The sequence below is a fragment of the Helicoverpa armigera genome, chromosome 28, assembly GCF_030705265.1.
Source record: "Helicoverpa armigera isolate CAAS_96S chromosome 28, ASM3070526v1, whole genome shotgun sequence".
NCBI classification, from domain to species: Eukaryota; Metazoa; Arthropoda; class Insecta; order Lepidoptera; family Noctuidae; genus Helicoverpa; species Helicoverpa armigera.
Genome location: NC_087147.1, coordinates 5,126,927 through 5,146,762, shown reverse-complemented (window position 1 = coordinate 5,146,762; position 19,836 = coordinate 5,126,927). Strand labels below are relative to the sequence as shown.

General features: G+C 35.1%; 1 protein-coding gene across 26 annotated transcripts in view; it reads left to right on the top strand.

Annotated features, from left to right (window-relative positions):
- The window catches only part of LOC110371414 (serine/threonine-protein kinase MARK2), a 174,908-nt gene that overhangs the window by 109,667 nt on the left and 45,405 nt on the right, over positions 1 to 19,836 (top strand). For 19 of the 26 annotated variants that reach the window (XM_049851596.2, XM_049851607.2, XM_049851603.2 and 16 more), the window contains exon 2: positions 889 to 1,809. The exons of 5 other annotated variants lie outside the window; for them this stretch is intronic. In XM_049851596.2, coding sequence (XP_049707553.1) covers positions 1,006 to 1,809 — 804 coding nt within the window. In that variant the 5' untranslated portion in view covers positions 889 to 1,005. Of the gene's footprint in view, positions 1 to 888; positions 1,810 to 10,942; positions 11,075 to 19,836 lie in introns of those variants that run through there. 2 more of the 26 variants (XM_049851619.2, XM_049851620.2) reach the window with 2 other exon arrangements.

The following is a 19,836-nucleotide window of genomic DNA, read 5'->3' as shown; positions in this document are numbered from 1 at the left end:
AGAATGTTATACAAACACAATTATCTTTGTAACCTCCAGCTAAAGTCAAATGGTGAATTACAGCGTGATAGAATGTCAATATGAAGTCACGACAACGAATCATGTATCTTGGCAATAACTTTACACACGTTCTGTTCTCTTTGCATTAAAAAGACACTTATTAGTAATCAACAAATGTGTAGTCAGAATTTAGTATTCTGTCGACCTATAAGAAATGTAGGTCTGTGAATCATTTTGGTAGCAATACGTGCCTGCTATACTCTCGTTAATGTCTTGGATTTATTAGCTGCTGATAGCCAAATTAATAGCTCTGGTATATTGTAATAGGGTTTATTTCAGTCTGATATGTATAATGTTCATTAAATGTCTGCCATTATTTGTTTGGGGCCATTCTTATCAAGTTACGACTCGTTACGATCGTCAGGGGATTTCACTTTTTGTCCGCGTTCATCTGATTTTCTTTCCCCTTTGTTTCTTTGTTTAGCGTTCGGCTAGATTCTGGTTTCTTTTTACGGTCTAGATCTTTGAGAAACGTAAACTTCTAGTGAGCACGTTTTTTAGACTTTTTCTTTGAACATTTAAGTATTTTGGTTTAGTTTTCTCGTCGTCTTGTTTATTTTTGCGTCTATACTACAAATACCTTCAGTTTAATGATCCTATTGATTTTATGTCTTCTACGTCAGTATAAATAAACAGTCATTGGTCTATTAGTATGCCTCGGTTACTGAATATTATATACGATTGCTTAATTGACGTCAGCGATAGTTCCATCGATTGATTTTACTTAATGTAGTATATTGGTAGATTTCGTGTCTTTGTGTCGTTTATGACTGATATCTAAATCATTTAGATGGCAGTCATAATATCAACTTTATTTTCATCTTTCAGATATTTTTACACACAATTTTAAATAGTACTTAAAGTGATACGGTAACTGTGATAGACGTTAAATTTAGTATGCACTAAAACCTAGTGATAATATCAGTGAAATGTCCTCTTACTAAAATGGAGAGGAAATTGACACGAGAAGATTTTATGAGGAAAAGTTTCCGTGCACCGAGGGTGTCGCCCGCCCCGGAAGGTCAGGAGCCGACTGTAAACGGAGCGCCGCCACCTTCGCCGGTGTCCTTAGCCATGTTGGAACGAACGCCGACGACACAGCGAACCCAGTACGAGGTGACCTCCTCCGGGATAGCTCCTAAACGACTTGAAATCAACAGAGCCCATCCCATTCATCTAAAATCATTCCAAGCCCCTGAACCACCCGATGATGCAGCACCAATGCCACCATCGGACGATGTTCTCCGCAAACTGGAAAGGCAAATCGGAGAAATGGAGAGGGGGCTCGAAAGAGCACAAAATGGCACCGTTGCGGTTGATGAAAGGGTCAGATATGCTGAACATGAAAACCTCTTACGTACTGGCGTATCCTCAGTCGGTGGTGGAGGTTATCTCCCAGCTGATTCCGACACAGAACACGACGTAGTACCATTCAATAGAAATGAAAGTACTCGAAGCAGTACTGGCGGAGCCACTCCGGTGCCTAGGCCAGCCACTCGGCTAGCCAGAACGAACTCCGATACTCAGCAGTCAGTCGCAGCTACGGCTAGGCTGATGAGGAAACTGGCTGACGGTGGCAGCAAAGACGAAAAGACGAAGGTTATATCTCGAAAGGCCATACAGGCCAGAATGGAGCGCGTCAAGAACTCCGTCACAGGGAAGCAAGAGCATAGGGTTTTGGCTGAACATAGGGTGGACCCACCTTCTCCGAGAACCCCCACATCTCCAATCACACCAAGATCTTCTCAGGTAACGATGATTCCTTTCAATATTGTGGATGTCCATATCAATGTGTCTACAGTAATATAGTGGATTTAAAACTCGAAAAACACACTTTGCGCACGGAAGCGAGCAATGCCAAGTTCCTGCAAAAGATTTATTTCTTCGAGCTCACTTCTTAATAAAGAGTGCGAATCGCTTAGCTTTGGTATATAAAACGGAAACTTATAGTTTGCCGTCATTAAAGTTGCGTTTTCTCTCAATAATCGATATTTACTATAATATCTTGTTTCCTTCCTGTATCAGGTTTTGATTATTTATTTATACCATCATATACTTAATCTGAGTATTATCATGTGTTTCGGTCATTTATTTTTTATGACAACACAAATCAATGTGTTCAACTTTTGATTCATTTTTATTTGACGTTGATTACGTTCTGCCCACGCGGTTATACCTAAAAAGTCGTAAGTGTTGGGTAACACGGGTTGCTTAGCTGCCTAATGTCATAGGCACTTTCTTGCGTAAGATATATAAAATTATAGACGGTAATCCTAATTCATGTTATATGAAATTTAGTTTTATTTCTCAAACTGTGTAAAATGGAGATAATATTTGTTATTTATAGAGGTATCTGCTTTTATATTATTACCATTATACCGATTACATTTTCTATTTCATAAAGCTTTGAAAATAAAATCATGACCTCTATCTATTTTAAAGAGATTAGCAACAGACCCATCGCAGTCATTTAATAGAACCGTACGTCATATTATTATTTATTATCTGAGTTCACGTCACTGATACTCAAACAACCTTATTCCATTTACCTGCTGAGAAAAAGTTAATTTGTCTCACATGGCGCGTGGCTTTGACGCGGGGTTGTGACGTCATATGACACCGTATCATGACCGGCATGTGTCAGAAGTAGGTAGGTATATAGAGAGAAATAATATTGTAGTGTATGAACTGAACTATGAAGTACGATATTATATGATTTTTATGTTATTGCGTAACTTTTGTCTGGAGTCGTTTACCAAAAAGTATTTCTTGGAAAAAATATCCAGGTAGAACAGGAAAAATTAGACCGTTTTTTGCACCAATAACGTAAACGTTCGTCCTTCTTAAAAGAACCAGATACTTTGAAATTGAACGTGAAAGTAAGACATTTTACAACGAATGGCAAAACAATTAAATCGTTACTTGTGTTCTTTTTTAATTTTCAGAACTATGTACTAATTTATTCCTTTTTACTCTTTTCACAGGTAAGCACAATGAAAATGCCAAAGTTCACAGCGTACGTTAAAAAGACTATTGCAAGGTAAAGTATGGACTTTGCTACTTCTAATTAATTTTCTCTGGACCGAGAATATAGTGCTTTATAATTAAGTAGGGTATTCCAGGTAGGTTAAAAATGCTGTAATAAGACCACACTGTATACCTGTTCCTCTAACCGAAGGTTTAGAAGACCTTGTGTAATTAATATTTTACATCGTTAATACACAATTGACTGACTATACATAAAACATATGTATAAATGCAATACTACGTTAGAGTTATATTGGACGGTGCTAGTAGGATGTCTGAATTCCCATCCTGAATGAATATTCAGGAACCAACTCTACAATGTAATTTTGTCAACAGCTCTAGGAAAGCCATAAATATCCTACTCAGTGGATACTTAAAATCATCTCGTCATATTAAATTAAATCTCTTCAATATCTTCGAGGATCCTTTTATGGCAGTTAGCACGTTATAACAATTTTATGACACCATTCTATTTTACGATCCGTTCCACAGATTATACATTTAGTGTTAGACGTTAAAATTCACAGCCGATTCCAAGGCCACGACAAATTATTCTGGTTTTAGGAACGCGAGGCGAATGATGAGTGCGGAATGCAAAAAGTATGCGGCATTCCGAATAAATCACTATACGGAACCACGGCTTTGCAAACACACAATGTTTATGTAATTATCTTTTTATTGATTCGAGGAAGCTGCCTGGTAACTGGCGTGTGTTTGATATCGCTGTAAATTATTTTTTTAGTATTCAAAATACGGAAAAAATAATAAAATTTGTTTGGGAGTGCAAAGTATATAGATAAAAAAAGCTGAAAAAAAAATCACGTTCTTGGCTTCCTTTTTCCTCGCACCTCTAAATATTATTTTATTTCTTGTATCCATGATTGTATTACCTATATCATATCAATGCTATCTTGTAGAAAAATATTCACCGATCAGAGACATGTAGACATATTAAGAAATATTTTGATCATTTTCATAGAAATCGAAATTACTTTCAGAACTATTTAGATGTTCGTATTTCCTAAGTATCTTAACTTTAAGGCTTCAAAAAATAAAGAAGGGCGATCGAGAAAGCGTTCAAAAATTAAGTTGAAGTCTTCCCATATTCTGTTTGATAAATCGTTTTGCATAATACATTTATTCCAATGCTTCCCCGAGGCAAATAAATTCGTATTCCTTTGAACGCTTTTTAACATTTTTTATTATATTTATGCTACATCGTTATTAAAATGCACTTGAACTTGCGGAAGCTCTACGATTTTATGTAAATTGCCATTGATCGTTTTATTTTTATCGGAGTTTTTTTTTATTGTAAATACTGTGGGTTTATTTACAATCAGAATGTTTGCTCTTTTCATGTATTGCTTTTCATTGAATAATATGTTTTTTTTTACTATGTAAACTCACCTCGCGTGATTTCGTTTTAATATTTGCATTGCCCTATAGGTAAGCTATACTTTAATATGTCTCTATTTGTACGTAATTTAATATTTCGAGCAATTTTATTTTAAACATGAACATGTTAGCCCTTTAGTTTTTAAGTGCTTCTATTTTTCGTTTAACTGTATGTACATGTCTCCCTAAATTATTACAATATTATTCTATTGGTACACAGAAGAAAGGCAATTATCATATATAGTGACACTTGGAAGTAGGTCGCTCGATAAAGCACCAATCAATCGTCGAACCTTGAAACCATCTTATATGCCTCGATAGTACTAATGTCCGGTTCCTATAAAATATCGATTGTGTAAAGAAAATGTTTTTTCCATGTATTAAAAGAAACATGATGAAGATGATGATGTTCTCCTAGCCGATTATCGGCTACGGCGGCTGTTCTCATGTAAGGAGATTAGCCAACTGTGCAGGACATATTATAGTGCACTAGCATTTGCGCACTCGCTATTCCTTCACTTTCATAGCCCAACAAAACAGTAAAAGAAACAGTTCATATTGCAAAGGGGTGGTATTTTTAATGACCTTAACCGTCTTACCACAAAAACTTTTAAACGTCAGTTTATGCCTTGTCTAAAAAAATGTCAAATTATGACGTTGACATATGGTTCATTTTGCAGCCAAAATTTTATTAGACAAGTGTAAAACAGGGTTTAAAGTTTTTGTAGTAAGGCCCTAAAAGTCTAAACTAACCGATCGTAAGTAAAACGACTAGTTTATTGTCTGTAGAATCTGGGCATAAGTAGCGTTCCTAGTAATTAATAGAATAGTTAATTAATAGATAGCGTAATGTTGAAGGGTAATAAGTGTCAAAGGGCGTGTTATGTGTGTGGCGTGTTGCGATATACATAAATATGACGATTTATTTCCGTAACTTACATACGAGCGTACATAATTCTAGATGTACGTGTTTTATGTATCATGTTAGTAGGGCAATGTTTCGAGTTTGTTCACGTACGCTATTTTCTGATTTCTTTTCCTTTTTAAACATATACTCAGTGTACCAATACATGGTGTAAAATCAGGAACTCTCAATTCATTTTCCGCAATTTTAGCGTTGACTTTTTCAATCGAGTAACGATATTAAGCAGCATAATTACAGCTATGGAATTACTTTCATTAAATGCCCGGCTATTTTCGAAAATATTTGCGAAATAAACTGAACTTTTAATAAAAAGAGGTTTCAACTTGAGTCCAATGTTTCGTTCAAAAGCCAGCTTCCGAGAAAAGTTTCATTAATTTTCTACCATTTCCAGAATGTTCGAACAGAAATTCCATGTTACAGGGTGAGGTAGTGGACAATATTTCATATAATTTTCCGAAGGAGAGTTAATCAAAAACTACTTTTATTGATGAACAGTAACATCGTCTTAATTGAATTTAACAACTATATTTCAGCTACAATTTTTCAAATGTAAACCTGTCAAATACTCGTATTTTAAACTTATTTACCATTTTAAGCACAGTTTATATAAACACAAAAAATACTCAAATAGGAGTTAAAGTAGTAAGCCCTTTAAGCCGAGTGAGATAAAGTGGGATCATTTAATGTCGAGAGGATAATGCTCTCGGCACTTTATATTTTTGTGCCTTATATCGGCCATCTGATATATTTTTTGTTTGGATGGAAAATGTTACAAGTTTTTCGCTTTGTTTGTAACTGTGGGGTCAATGAAAGTAGCTCAATATTTAAGGGCAGAAGTTATAAATAAAATGTTTATTTCCAAAAAAAGAATAAGTGCAATGTACAATATTAATATTGGCCCCAAACTAGGCAAGCCTGTATGTATCTTGGGTACCATTTTAGAGTTTTACTCTTCTCTACTTTAAATAGTTTTCAAAGTGTCAATCATTTAAAAACACTAACAGATCTTGTAAAGACATAGTCTTGCTAACGGTTTTGTTTGTACATTCTTATCTCAACAATTAGGAATGATACATAACTCAGGTGGCTATTTTTGTTCTAACTACAAGCTAGAACAAACCTACAATTTACCTAACACAAGTGGTACCCAGTAATTTGTTGTAAAACTTAAGCAAACTTGTAATATCTACCTTCACTAGCTGCCAAGCCTCGTAACTGTTGTTAATTTATGGGCCTCTACTTAATTTCGTAATACATGTTATTATTGTGTATATTGCGGTGGTTATTTATGATCCTGGCATTTTGATCTTAGGAAATAGTTTAGGCTTGTATATGGGGACTTTCAAAGATCATAAAGACTGGATATAAAACAGTTGAAAACTATGATAATAATATTAATATTGGCAGTGATTGTTCATGATAATGATGTGGATATGGGCTTCAATCAGTGACTAATCATATAGAAATTTGAAAGTGTTACGTAATTTTTTGTCCTTAATAAAATCTCATGTATTTACCAGATCTAAACCATCTTATTATAATGTATAATTTTAAAAAATATCGGCCTTAGTACTAGGTTTAAACCGCTATTTTTCACTCACGAGTACTTACAAAATGGTGTTTGATAAAAAAACAACTAGGAAGTACAGCATAAAACATTCACATGCTAATTACAAGATCTTCTTTCTAATTTACAACCCGATTAGTTCAGATATGACATTGCAATGCCCTAAATATTGATGTAACCAACTGAATATCTGAGTTGCACGCTTGCATCCTACACGAACGCGTAGGTGAGTTTGCATAATTACACAGCTCATTTGCATATGGCCTATTGCACTGGAGATGTAACTCACGTAGATAGTAGTGGCTGCAGCTTCTTTAGAAATTAGAGTCCTATTGTTTAAAGTCAGGGGTATTCTTAGCTTAGTTCCTCTTGTGGTTACGTTATCATCATCCTCCGAGCCTTTTTCCCAACTATTTTGGGGTCGGCTCTTGAGGTTACATTAGTTTATGTATTTCTAATGTAAAGGCCATTTTTGTTCAAATTCTCAGTTATTTTTGCTACCATCTCAGCCGGTGTTTTCTCGTACATTTTAGATGTTCTCACTTTCAAAACTATTTTGAATCATGCACCTGTTTAATAGTAGACATGAAGCTTAAACTTTTCAGTTCGGTCTACTTTTAGTTCCTAGTCCAAATATTCCACATTCTCAACCAGCTAATATCACAACTAATAAAATGTTTCTTTCACCTAATTACCAACAAAATTATCATAATTGAGCGCGCAACGTTATGACGTAACGTAACCTGCATTACGCCTACAGACGCGTGGGTGTGGACATTACGACTGCACTGTGCATAGATACGTGTGAATTTTGGTGACGTAAGATGAAAGTAGAGGGTACAGATTTTGAATATCTATGCGAGATGCAAGCTTGGGTTAGGAAGGAGATATTTGGTGGTAAATGCTTGTGGGATTGGCAAAACCGCTAAATAGCTCTTTTCTGTTATCTATCATTGTTCTCATTGGGTCTCATCTCTAGGCGGGTGGGTGTTCTTAGATTAGGTTAGATGGTATCATACTGTATAAGTATTATTAGTATGGCAGAGCCTAGATACTTGTAATATAAATAGATCTATTGTTTGTATTCTCATCATAGCAAAAGTGCATTAGCTACATACATTGTACATAACATAGACAATACCTACTTAAACATTGAAGTTGTTGCAAATAAATCTCTAAAAATAAAGATAATAGATTGCACTTATTTACTCCGAAATTCTTTGTTAGCATTCGATTTCGAAAAAAATTGCTTTTTCTCATCAGCCATTAAAGTGCCGATAGACTAAAAGATAGTAAGCAAGTGGTCCTAGAATTGTCTATTGTCACGATTGCCTATCTAAGAACTGAATGGAACTTTAACTGGACTAAGACTTGACTAGATTGTATATAAATGAATGATTAAATACTTAACAAAGATACAATTGTTGACGGTTAAAAGGCTTTTGGCGTATTGTAAGTGGTAGGCACTTTAGTTGATAGACAAATACAATGTGTATTCATAGAGTTTTGGATGTAAGGCTACTTTAGTTTGGCGTTGATTCGGACTGCTACTAATGGAATTCTCCTGTTAATATATTTTGATCTTTGACTTATTGTAATAATTACTTTACAGTTAAATAGCCATCGAAGTAATCATCAGTGTTGTTAATGTAGTGTGTGAACTCATAACTTTTTACACGTTTCTGTTAAATTGCAATTTTACCAACACCAAACGCCTCATGCGATATTCCCATTAACTCGATAAAACTACATATATTCGTAACTTTGTCGTGTAGGTGTGGTTCTAAAACTAGGACGGTATCCTATACGGTTTGAATACCGTTTGGCTCCCGGCCACGGAACTTGACTTACGCCGTAAACTTTGATAGTCCTTTTTAGACTTGTTTTAGTACTGGAATACTAGAATTTTCGACTTTTGTGTCCTGTTTGAGATCCTACTGAATGTAATGGTTTGTTTATCGATGTTTTAGATGGGAATTCGATACCTCCTGTGTGCTGTAGTAAACATTTTATATGTGTTGAAATAGTTGCAGGTGTTAGATAGTAAAATTCCTCGTACCAAAGTCCTTTCTGTATAAGTACGGAAAATAAAGTTACGGAGGAATGTTTAGGGAGAACGTAAATCATTAAGAACTTGTGAGGCGACAGTAGAACAATATAAATAAAGACTTTTAACACATTTATCATTCCTGTTATTTTACAGTTCTCTTTATATTTAGTTCGTTGGTTATTTATCATGGTGATAATACTTGATGACACTGATTACCTCACTGTTTTGAGGTGCTTCTGTACATTTTATTGTATGTTCTAACCTGTATATTTTTTTAACCAAAGTTAAGTAATTTTGGCCTCTCGAATCTGTATGGTGTATGCAGTTCATATGCATGAAATGTATGCAATAGATCGTCGATAGTGATGTATGGATCATTAATGGATTAATTTCCTATGATGTTAATGGTTATACAGCGGTACAATCTTTAGTTATAGAAATACACATTAACTCATAATAAGAAAAAAATCGTATAACACATGTTTCTAAGCAAAGAAAAACTCGTATTGTTTTCCACAAGGTCATCTTCCAACAAACTACAAGTAACACATAAACACGGTGCACTAACCAGCTAAACACATGTAAATCTGTCGAGCAGTGACGTCACGAAGCCCCGCGATACCGAAGCCCGATCGCTGCTGCATTATGGCGATTATTATAGCGCTCAGGTAAAAACAACCCTTTGGCTCTGAGCCTCTTTGAAGATGGTTGTGGTTCTTTGGAGTTCCTGCTGGGGCTGTGAGATTGTTCGGAAGAGTTACCACGTCCCTGGGACGCGAAGGTCTCTTGAAAGCACTTGGGTGGGTCTCTTTTCGTTGTAGTTTAAGTTGTTTTGTAGATTTAGCAGAAAGTAGAAGGCATGTATCAATCAATACGACATCTATATTCCTAAAGACTCATTGAGGCACGCAATAATAGCAGTTACACATTTTTTCACAAAATAATACATAATTTTGGTAATTCTGTAGCCATCTATCTTCATCTTCATTCATATGATTATTCAGTACCTTTTCTCAGCTATTCATTAATATTATAATTATGTGTATTCATATTGAGAGTGCATTTTCCCTCTGAACACGACCCACTCTGCAGTAATTGAATTTATGTACATATTATTTATGTATGTATGATCTGCACTTTCACTCATATCTGTATGTATGTATATCCTTGTGAGCTCGTTATTGTAAATTCAAATTATTGAATACTATCTGCAAAGGTCGAGATATTTTTAACTAAGTCCATATTTCGTGACATCGACATCTGCAGCAATCATTAATAGATCAGGATATTCGCAGGCTTTATTAAAGTCTATATTATTCTGCAATTTATGTTTGTGCTAAACTAATGTCAACTTCAACTTAACTATTGGAACGTGCCTAATCCCCCGGGCTAGTCACGATATTGACTCAGTTCTAAACAATAGCAGGTCCTAGTGATAACTAGCGAAATATTTAACTCGCAACTGCAAACTCCTTATCCAACAGTATAACTACTGTTAAGATTTTAGGACTTTGCTACAAGTTCCCGAAGTAGGAAGAGACAGTATTGAGTTTCCTAGAAGTTTCAAATGTGGTTTGCTAAGCAAAACTTTAAGAGCTAATTTTCGAACACGACGTGACGGCAAAATACCTTGCGACGAATATCAGGTAAGAAGTCCAAGAAAGACATCGTCGTACCCAAAATTAATAAAACAGCTCGGACCCTTCGAAGACCGGCACTAAAAAACAAATAATTCAGGCGCACCAACTGACGTAACATCTAAGGTAAATGCAATAACCACCATCAAATGCCATACCAAATAAAAATCAAACTTACACAACCCATTCTAAGCCTTCGCTCCAACAAATACAGCACAATTTTCTATGACATCTGCACTTGTATAAGACGTTTCAATTTTCGGTGGCAAATATAGGGCGGCGAGCACTCCACCCCATCTACACTCTACTTCCGTCAGTCGTACTCCGAATGTCGAGGTAGACGCACGTCTGTGACGTCACGGTATCATGGTGTTGTCATAGTATTTGTGTGTTGTGACATGGCTAGGAAACGGGTAAGGAGTGGTTTGCCATAATTACCATGGGCTAGGCTAAAAATTCGCTAGAGATTTCACCTACTAACGTTATTCCGTGTGAGGTTGACAGCTGCGCCCAGTTTTTTGATTCTCGTTCGTTTTACTATATTTTTATTGTAATGTCTATCTGTGTGAATAGGTTTTGTTTATCTCTATTTGGAAGTCTTTTGTATTTGTGAAGTATTCATATTGAAATTCCTTTTCAAAGATGAATTTTTATTTTTGGGTCAGGTCGGGACCTATTTTGTGGGAATGCTGTGGCTAATGTTTAAGGCATTAAGGAGTCTTGATTATCATAATTACATTGTAATGAAAGCAAAATTAAAATGCGTTTAACGCAAGTCTTTTAGCCTGTTTACAAAATTATGTGGAATTATTAACAAAAGTGACTAAAATCCGTTAGAATTCAAATTCATTTTCAAACGAACGTAAATAAAGCGTCATTTGTTAATCCCAGTTGAGTGCAAATGTAATGCTATAGATATCAGTGATCAAAGACATTCCGACCACAAGAACACCGCAATACCCCGGCTCACATACCGCAGATATTCAAATAACACTGTATTTGCGATCTGCCAATGTAAACGTTGATTTCAAATCCCATTACCGAGGAATGGATGAAACGTTAAACACTCGAAATCGATGGGCCCGCACTATTACATTTTTGGGTCTGTGCTGCGTTTAGACGGGCTATTTACTGTCTCTTTAACTCGCCTATTTACTTACCTATGATAAATTAAGTAAATTATTAACTGGAGTGATACCATTTCATAAAGCAATATTTTATCTAATGCAGAGATGGCTTGTGATGCAAAAGGTAATATCATTTAATCAGCAGAGAAACATAACATATACCTTTACTACAACAGCTCAAATATGCTCTAGTTAAAATTCTGGTTTAGCAGTTCCCTCTAGTGCTCCTACATTTTATAATATTCTTCATACTTTAGTATTAAAATGTACAATTTCACTAAAAGCTCGATTCTGTTAAGACCTGATAAATTGAAGATGCAGTTTTTACAAAGTTACAAGTGTAAGCAAATTGTGTTTGAAACTGTCCTAGTTTGGAACTCAGTTTGCTAGTTCGAGTTTCGATCAATTTCATCGTAATTTGGATCTTATTATGTCTACCGAAAGTTCTAAATAGGACACAAAATTGTTAATACATCTTCATCTAATAAAATTAAGTTCAGGGCAAAATCATGACTTCAATGATGACTTCAATAATGTATCATTTATTATAAACTCATAATGTTATATATTATGCATCTGTTTTATACTTCAGTTCAGTATCAAATATGCGGCAACTAATACGGTTAACTAGATAATCTTAACTTGCTCACTGCACATTAACTTTATCAATATTGCATCAAAGTACGCCATTAAGGCTACAATCTCATTAATTATACCGTACTAGCATTAATAACTGCTCATAAACAGTGTATTTGCATTTTGAAGGCTTTATTGACATAAACTATAATAAAATATTTAAGACGTACTCTTTTCAAGGTCCTCTTTTTAGCAGTAGGACATAGGCCGAAGTTTAATGACTGCATAAACAGTTGTTTTAAGACAACTGACGTTTATATTGTTCGTGTTCTTGGGCCTTAGTCAAATCGAATAAAGCGAAACATTCTACAAATTCTATAAGTTATTAATAGTCTATCTATAATATCCCACTGCTGGGCAAAGGCCTCCCCATCTCGCTTCCACAATTCCCGATCTTTAGATCGAGTCCACCAGTCTCGACAGTAGGCGTCTTACTATCTATTTAAATACTATAAGTGCGTGTAGTAAATAAACCCAAGATAGAGGGAATGCACAGAAATATTTGTAACTATTTCACCCAAAAACTCTTGAACAGAATCAAATCAAACTAAACACACAGACAACTCACGATCTGGATTATCTTATACGATACTTTCGTCCTTTTACTATGCACGTTCTAAACAGGAGACGCTTGAATAATTCAGGTGTTAAAAGGAATGTTTAATACAATCGTGTTTTCAAATGAATTACTTGCACTCAACTAGCCCAAGCGACCCGACCCTTCCGACGAACGTCCATTGTATTCGCCCCTTAACAAAAGTTTTTAATAATAATAATAGTTTAGCATCACTTTGATTTTAAGGGTAGCTCTTGAAGTTTTATTCAAATTATGTTTTAATCGAAGTAGATTCAAAATCTGCTGGAATAGAAAATTGATACGAACAGTTTTGTTTAGTTTGCCGAATCACCTGATAAGTCATTGATATCATTTTCAAAGTTTTGATAAAGACCGATTACTAACAATTGGAATCGTTGAACTTGTTAACTTAGCTTTCTAGACAAATTAAATGTAAATGTAATGCCTTCGTTTGTGCAAATAAATAATTCGTTAAACATATTCAACCTTTTTTATGTGCACACGTTTATTCGTTTTTTTTCTAGATCCCATTTATACTTAAATCATAAAATATAATTTACGTCTTGTAAATCAAAATGTTATGACACAGATTCAAACAAAACCAATCAATCTAACTTTCTAAAATAAAATATTAAAAAAGAAAGCTATTTTATATCTATGATTATCCTCTCGCGTGTTAAAATGTTACCGATACATCGATCATTAACTTGAATAAACCCACAAAAACTCACAAATAAAAATGAACTTTAACCTTTAGAATATAATTCACATATTATAAGTTGATTTCTAGTAATTGCAATGTTTAATCATGCGGTTTTGTAACCTTAACCTTTTCTCTCTGTCCTGCAAATTCATAACCAATCCATACTTACAATGTTTCCATACGTTCAGTCCAATATATTGGAAGTAATTGGTTTTTTGTCTCTTAACAAGATCTCGGACGAAGGTCCAAGGTTAGCGGATGTCAAAGAGACACGTGTGTGTATGCAATACGTGTAGAGAAGTTGTAAATCACATTTTATGCAATCACACTGAAGATTTTGTAAGCCAAACAGGCATTGGAAGATCTGAAAAATCGATCAGTGAATCGAGAACCCCAGAATTGCAATTCATTTTCAGTCATTACCATTACAGAGACTGTGTAGGATAAAAATAACATAGATGACATAAATAAAGCAACAATGACGATGTTTAAAACTAAGACGAGATGAGATAATGAGAACAAACGAGAACTAGATGCAAAACATCGGCCGATGATGGCTGACATTGACATTGAAATAAACAAAGCGTTCTCGCTCCCAGGTGTGCACGTCAATGCCGATTCATATCGATTATCGATACCTGTTGTTTGTTGGTTAATAATCGAGTCTATGACTGGTATGACATTGCTTCTCCCTTAGGGAATCTTTGTTTTGAGTCAAACATTTTTAGATTTCTGCCTTTACCTTCAAAACTAGACCCCTTTATTCAGTAATGAAACCAGTCATCCAGTCATCCATGTAATGGTTTCATAGTGTACCTTGTTTTAGAGCACTGCACTCAAATACATTTCAACAATTTCGGTCGCCCAACAAACAGAATAACATAAATAGAAACACACATTTAGATGAGCACTATTAATGAGTTTGTCTAACGTCCGCTGCCCCTATTTACCCCTATGTCACGCGTGCTACCCTAACACGTACATCAATTACATAGCCCGTATCAACCCTACGTTTATGCTTAATTATATGTTTACTGCGGTCATTGGTCTTCTTTCTGCATATGCAGGCACTTAGTTCTTTCTTTTTCTAGTAGTAGAGCTGTGTGCACGTCGTGTGTTTCAATATTACGTTTCAGAGAATTTAAAATTGCAGAAAGCCTTGCTTCAAGTTTCTTGCAATTTTAATCATACATATCCCAAGTTGTTATACTGAGAGAGTAATTTTTCCGAATCATTTAAAAGCTAGTTGCCGTTCGTTCAGTGTTAGTGTTGTTCGACAAAATTCATTCTCGGACATTTCATTACTTTCCTGGCAATACATCGATAATGTTGTCTTTGTTATTATTTGCGTCTTATAAAAAAAACTTTTTTACAAAAAAATTTAACCGACTTCCAAAAACACTAAAAAGTAAAAAAAACTAATTAGGTGCATCGGCCTAAAAGTCGGTGTCTAATGGATGTTACTAAGTTAATTTTGCCACCGACTTGTAGGCCAATGCACCTAATTAGTTTTTTTTTACTTTTTAGTGTTTTTGGAAGTCGGTTTAATTTTTTTTGTAAAAAAGTTTTTTATTTACAGCCTTTCAGTGATACGAATAGTTGTCACTATCCATATAAGTGGAAAGTTCTCATCAATACAAAGAATATAAGCCCAAATACGAGGTATTTTACATAATCAGTTGTCGAGTTCCCTCGACCTTTTCTGGTCTCCATCATCAGGTCAGCTCCAAACCTTCACTGTTGCAAAGGTCTCGTCAATAAAAATAATAAAAGCCCAAACACGAGGTAGTTTACATATTCAGTTGTCGAGTTCCCTCGACCCTCTCTGTTCTCCATCATCAGGTCAGCTCCAAACCTTCACTGTTGAATAGTGCTTTCAGGCATACACCTGAGTGTCAAGTTTTTACCGTATGTATGCCTACAACTTTCGAAGGTTGCCCTCGATTTCTCAGGGTTTCCATCATCAGATCCTGACTTGATGACTATGGGACCAACTGGCAGCTATTCCGCGTCGAACAAAAAAAGAATCACGTAAATCGGTCTATAAACCTCGGAGTAATCGATGTACATACATAGAAAAAAAAAAACATAGCGGCCGAATTGAGAACCTCCTCCTTTTTGGGAAGTCGGTTAAAAAGTATATAATTGGAATCTTTAAACGAAGTACAACAGCATTCTTTAACGAGATTTACTAAGGACGCCCATTTACCGACTTTCATGAGAATCGCTTTCAATCCTCTTTCGAGTCGGATTACTCCTATTTTTTCATTCTTCCGCTCTTTCGTTGCTCGAGGTCTCTACAGAATTGTGAATGCAATCGCTATAGAAGCTGTGAATGTAATTCTCCAGTTAGGCCCAGTTTGGATTTGCACGGGATTACCGAAGCGAACTGGATTTTGAGGTTTTGAATTGGACACTTTGTGTAAAATTATATCACCAATTCTATCCTGTCAGCGAATAGGCGATCAATTGAGCAGCATGGAGCTTAAATGAGATTACACTAGCCTATTTTTTTCCACACGGTTAAACATATTACCTTCTTGTTGATTATTTGACACTTAATCCAAGTCTAGAACACAAAGTTGCTCTAGCACGTTGGGATTGATCGATATGCCCCTCTAAAAGTACAAAAAGCGATTACTTATAATGCGATATATCCATATCCAAGCGTGCTAGTCCATCTGTATGTTCTGGACTTTTATTACGTATTAAATAGTCTACAATAATTTACATATTTCACCTTGGGGGTAAAAATGCTGTAGACTAGTCTAGTTATTATTATTAAAATAAATACATTCTCAATTGAAGCCTAGTTCATTGTCTGTACCTTGTTTTTTGTCTACCAATGAATTACTATTTGTCCATTTCATTACATATTTGTTTCTTTTCTTTCAAAGAATTTCGGTCGTTATATTGGATTTCTATATTATTAGGCTTATCAACAATGTTAAAATCTTTCTCGAGGCTTGTTCGAACTCGTTAACCTAATAATACAGTACACTTGATTGACAGAAATTACACGAGTCAATATAATTTAATTCAATGGCTCTCAACATTCGTAATTGAAGGCTTGAGGATCGGAAACTAAGTATAGCGTTGTGTTGGTACAATATTTGTTCAAATTAATTAATTGACAAGATCAGACGAGAAGGGAAAGCTAAGTGCAAATTAAATAATGAAGCTCAAGATAAGTTATTCATTTCATTGATAACAATGTGATGAACGATAAAGTTTCGGCATTGGATTAACTGATATCTTCCTTAGCAACACATATTATACAAGATATATAATCATCAATTTAATTTAGTTGTTACCTAATTTAGGTTTTATGCTCTTGATTGTTGGTCTATATGAAATGTGTCTCCAGTCATTTCTGATCTCTGTACTATGTGATTCTTTTATTTTCAATCCTTCATACCTACGCTACTTTTCACTTATTCGATGGCTTCAATCTCCTATTCGCTCGTGGATCACCCTCTGCCGTACCATCTCCATGTATATCGAACACAATAATACGACCGACATCAACAGTTATTTCCTCTGCGAATGTAGTTTCAGTATCTCTGGAAATATTCGCTCCTAGATGGGAAAAGTTTTGAACATATTCTTGATATATATTATCTGTAGTTTTTTAGTAAATTGCTCCTCCTTTAGTGGCTCAAATATAAAAAATTTTGAAGTTATTCTACTGATTTTGCGCTAAACAAAATACAAGTATCTTATGAATGCTTACTTACATATTCAGACACAATGTTACAACATTGCAATGATTTCATACAGTATCCATCAGCATGAATTCTCAGTACCTATATCCCGAAAAGCACAATCAAACTGCGTTAGATTCCAATTCCCAAATTCTCTCGCGTGGAACCGAAACATTGTCCTCCATGCAGACTATTGATCCAGCTGACTACTCCCGAACCCTTGGTATACGTCACCAACACACATTGATATACTTCACGGGATTTGGAACCTTATGTTGTTTTGTCATGGCCCAAAATTGTGCAATGAAAGTTGAGCTTTGATTCTACTGTTGCTGTTTTGGTGGGAATCGTAAGTTCGGTTGGGTTATCAATTGGAATTATCGTTCTTTTTATCGTGGATAAAGTTTTGGGGATGTGACAAAAAGTGCAACATCAAAGCATGCGTGGGAATGAATTGTATGCTAGTGTGTGATTTTGGCAATGGTAATAATTTTTTGTGGTATTATCTTCAGAAAATTGCAATCGCAGCCATTGAACATAAATCAAAGTTTAACCACTCTTTGGAAAACTGTTAATATGAAGCCCTTCACAAAGTATTTATTACGTAGTAAATTTCGCACGATATTAAAGAAAGTTTTGGCGAAATCTGGAACGTAATTTCAATGTACATGTATCGCGATGTACTTTATGTACGTAGCGAAATTCTCATAATCGTTTAAGTCTGATTACTTCCCAGATGTACATATATATACACTTACCATTACATACTATCCTTTTATCAACAAGGGACAAACCAAAACAAATTGAAAGGTCAATGTCTCTTTAAGGCTTCATAAAACCCTTTTATCAAAAGTAACGTTCCCATCCACTCTTAATCCCCTTCGTCTGGCGCCGTCCGACCTTATTTCCAAAAGTCTATTTCAAAGTCCTCCTACATTTTCTCTATCAGTGCTATTATCTGGCTTCAAAACGTCGTCTCCCTCAAATTCATTGTCATTGCTTTTGGCAGTTATTTTTTTCGGTCACGGCAAATTGTTAACTGTCGAAGGGAAATATTCTTAATTTCCATACATTGTAATGCTATGCCGTGATGAGTCCAAATAAAAACCTATACCGTGTTACACAATCGTTTACTTCATCAAATTCATTGTTATTATTTCCTGAATGAGACTCGATATAGTCTGGTGAAATTAATTTTAATGGCAAATCGTTCGTTCCAGTCCCTTTTGTTTTGAATAGCAAATGTTACATGATTGAATTTTTGATTGATTCAATCAAGTTTTTGTTGGAAGGGTGAATAATAGATGAGACTAAAGGTTGGTAATTTAGTATTCAGTCGATTGATGTAAGCTTACCTGGGTCTTTGAGCTTCATGAGAGTTCCGAATAGGCAATGCTAACGGATGATAGCATCAAAATTCAGGTCTATGTTTTATTTTTCCCTTTCTGGATATTGATAACATAGTAGTTATTTCTATAGTCTCTGTAATATTATCTTTAGGATGCTATCCGGATTCATCCGTGCTAATCCACAAAGAGCTTTCTTTCTCTTCCAGTATTAGTTTAAAATGTTATTAGTCTTTCGTCGCTAGCTTCATAGAGTTTCACAGAGACTTCTTTGTACGCCAATCTTTTGTGCATTTTAATCTGATTTACGTTGAACGTGCAGTTTTCCAACATGTTGCTCTGGACTTAAATGCAGAAATACTTTAGGAAACATTGCTGAAAATAGATTATTTTTATTCTCCACACGTAACCTGGACGAGACGTAGATATTTAGTAATGAAGTTTTTATCGCCTAAATTGTTTATTTATTAGATGAGAAAATGATTTTGCGGAATTATTCGTACCTCTAATTCTATGATCAAAGTGCTTTCTAAATTACTTCTGTAATACAATTCAGCTCGGCGATAAATAGTGTCTAGTCAATAGTCTCCACTTGAATTTAAGCGTAAAGGACTAAATATTAATCGCTAAAACATAAACAAATTATCGTTAATCATGACATTCTACAAACCGTGGGAAATGCATACACCTTACATTCGCAGGCAATGGACTAACCATTTGATTATTATTTACGATAATCTCGGTGGCTACCGTAAAATGCCTCTCTTGAATGCTTTCGTAAGCGATTTCACAAACATCTTCTATCGATGTTCGCTGATGGAAAAAACATGATTTTCTTGAAATCCTATATTATTTCAATTACTTTATTTGCCTCTACTTGAGACTGTTTATCTAGACTCCGCTTGACAACCAGCCCTTTTGGAATTAACTTTTCCTTTAAGCTTGGTCTCCATATAGACTTAGCGTAATGTGAGGTAGCTTTTAACCGTATTTGATATTGTTTAAAATCTGTTTAGCAGTGTCCGAGGCTAAGAGTCGGTACTGTCGGTAGTTACCTAATTTTTCATAATTTTTTTATAATT